Source organism: Austrofundulus limnaeus, unplaced genomic scaffold (genome assembly GCF_001266775.1).
Source record: "Austrofundulus limnaeus strain Quisiro unplaced genomic scaffold, Austrofundulus_limnaeus-1.0 Scaffold853, whole genome shotgun sequence".
NCBI lineage: Eukaryota > Metazoa > Chordata > Actinopteri > Cyprinodontiformes > Rivulidae > Austrofundulus > Austrofundulus limnaeus.
Genome location: NW_013953255.1, coordinates 124,920 through 126,125, shown reverse-complemented (window position 1 = coordinate 126,125; position 1,206 = coordinate 124,920). Strand labels below are relative to the sequence as shown.

General features: G+C 39.4%; 1 protein-coding gene across 1 annotated transcript in view; it reads right to left on the bottom strand.

Annotated features, from left to right (window-relative positions):
* Positions 1–1,206, bottom strand: part of sacm1la (SAC1 like phosphatidylinositide phosphatase a) — a gene marked incomplete at its 5' end in the record, with an annotated part of 22,518 nt that overhangs the window by 3,758 nt on the left and 17,554 nt on the right. The window contains 2 exon segments of the mRNA XM_014029101.1: positions 438–495; positions 591–683. Coding sequence (XP_013884555.1) covers positions 438–495; positions 591–683 — 151 coding nt within the window.

The window sequence follows — 1,206 nt, the reverse complement described above, 5'->3', positions numbered from 1 at the left end:
CCTCAGGAGGACAACAGATACCGCTGTGTGACGCAGCTTTTCTCAGCTTGTTTAACTCCGACACTGAAGAGGAGGACTTCGATGGTTTCAGTGCACCGGAGGACGATGAATGAGACATTTTGTTGGAGCAGAAACTGTTAAAGAAAACTACCAAAATAAGGTCAGTTATTTGAACCGTATTCCTCCGAACTTTAATTCCTAAAGGTTTGCTTTTTATGTTTTGATGTTGAATTCACTTTTTTGACGACAATTTTGGGTGTACTGTTTTTTTTATGTTGGGGGTGCAGCTTATATGTTAATGTTCGCGGGGTTTTTTTTTTAAAACGGCGAGTGCGGTTTATACTGTAGTCCGGTGCGGCTTATAGTCCGAAAAATACGGTAGTTAACAGGACAGAAACAGAACTGATCCTAAAACAAGAGAATTATTTTTAACTTACCAGCCATTAGAAGGCAGACGATGCACATAGAAAATGCAACCACCATAACAATGGGCAGCTGAAGAAAAAAACAAACAAATAAAACAGAATTATTCATAGGTTTGGACCAGTCCCACTGCCTCCTGCTGCCACAGAGGTGAGTAAAGCTCTTACTGTGAGGAACTTCCAGTCCTTCTGCACACGGAGAGGAGTGGGGCCATCAGACTCATCAACAGCAAAGTTTCCCAGGAAAAGGTCAATGGCATCCTGAAAGCATCATTACTGTTAATAATCCTTCTCTGTAGGACGATGGAGTCCAAAATTACTTAACCTTTCCCAGACTGATGGGAAGCAACAGTTAACAGTTAACACACATCTGTACGCTCCAGAGCAGCAAGCTGACAAAACTCCTGCTTCTCCAGAAGTGATGGAGGGTCAGACGTGTGGGTCTTTATCAGGTTTATGTGCTGTGGCTGGGGTCATCTGTAAAACCTTAATATAACAACACACACAGACACTAAAGATGGAAAACATCTTGGTCAAAATCCTATACAGATGGTGAGAATATTTAAAAATATTTAGAAAGACTTATGTGGTAGATGAACCTAGAGGTGATAATGTTCAACTTTATTTAAAATAAAGGTTAAAATCATCATTTATTAGACCTGACTAAATTAGGTAAATACCAAAACTGTTTACAATACTTTTAAAAGCTGGAGTTTTATTCCTAAACAAAGTCAAAGATTCATACAAGCTGCTGTCTGAGTAGTTGTCAGCTTTTTTTGTAATC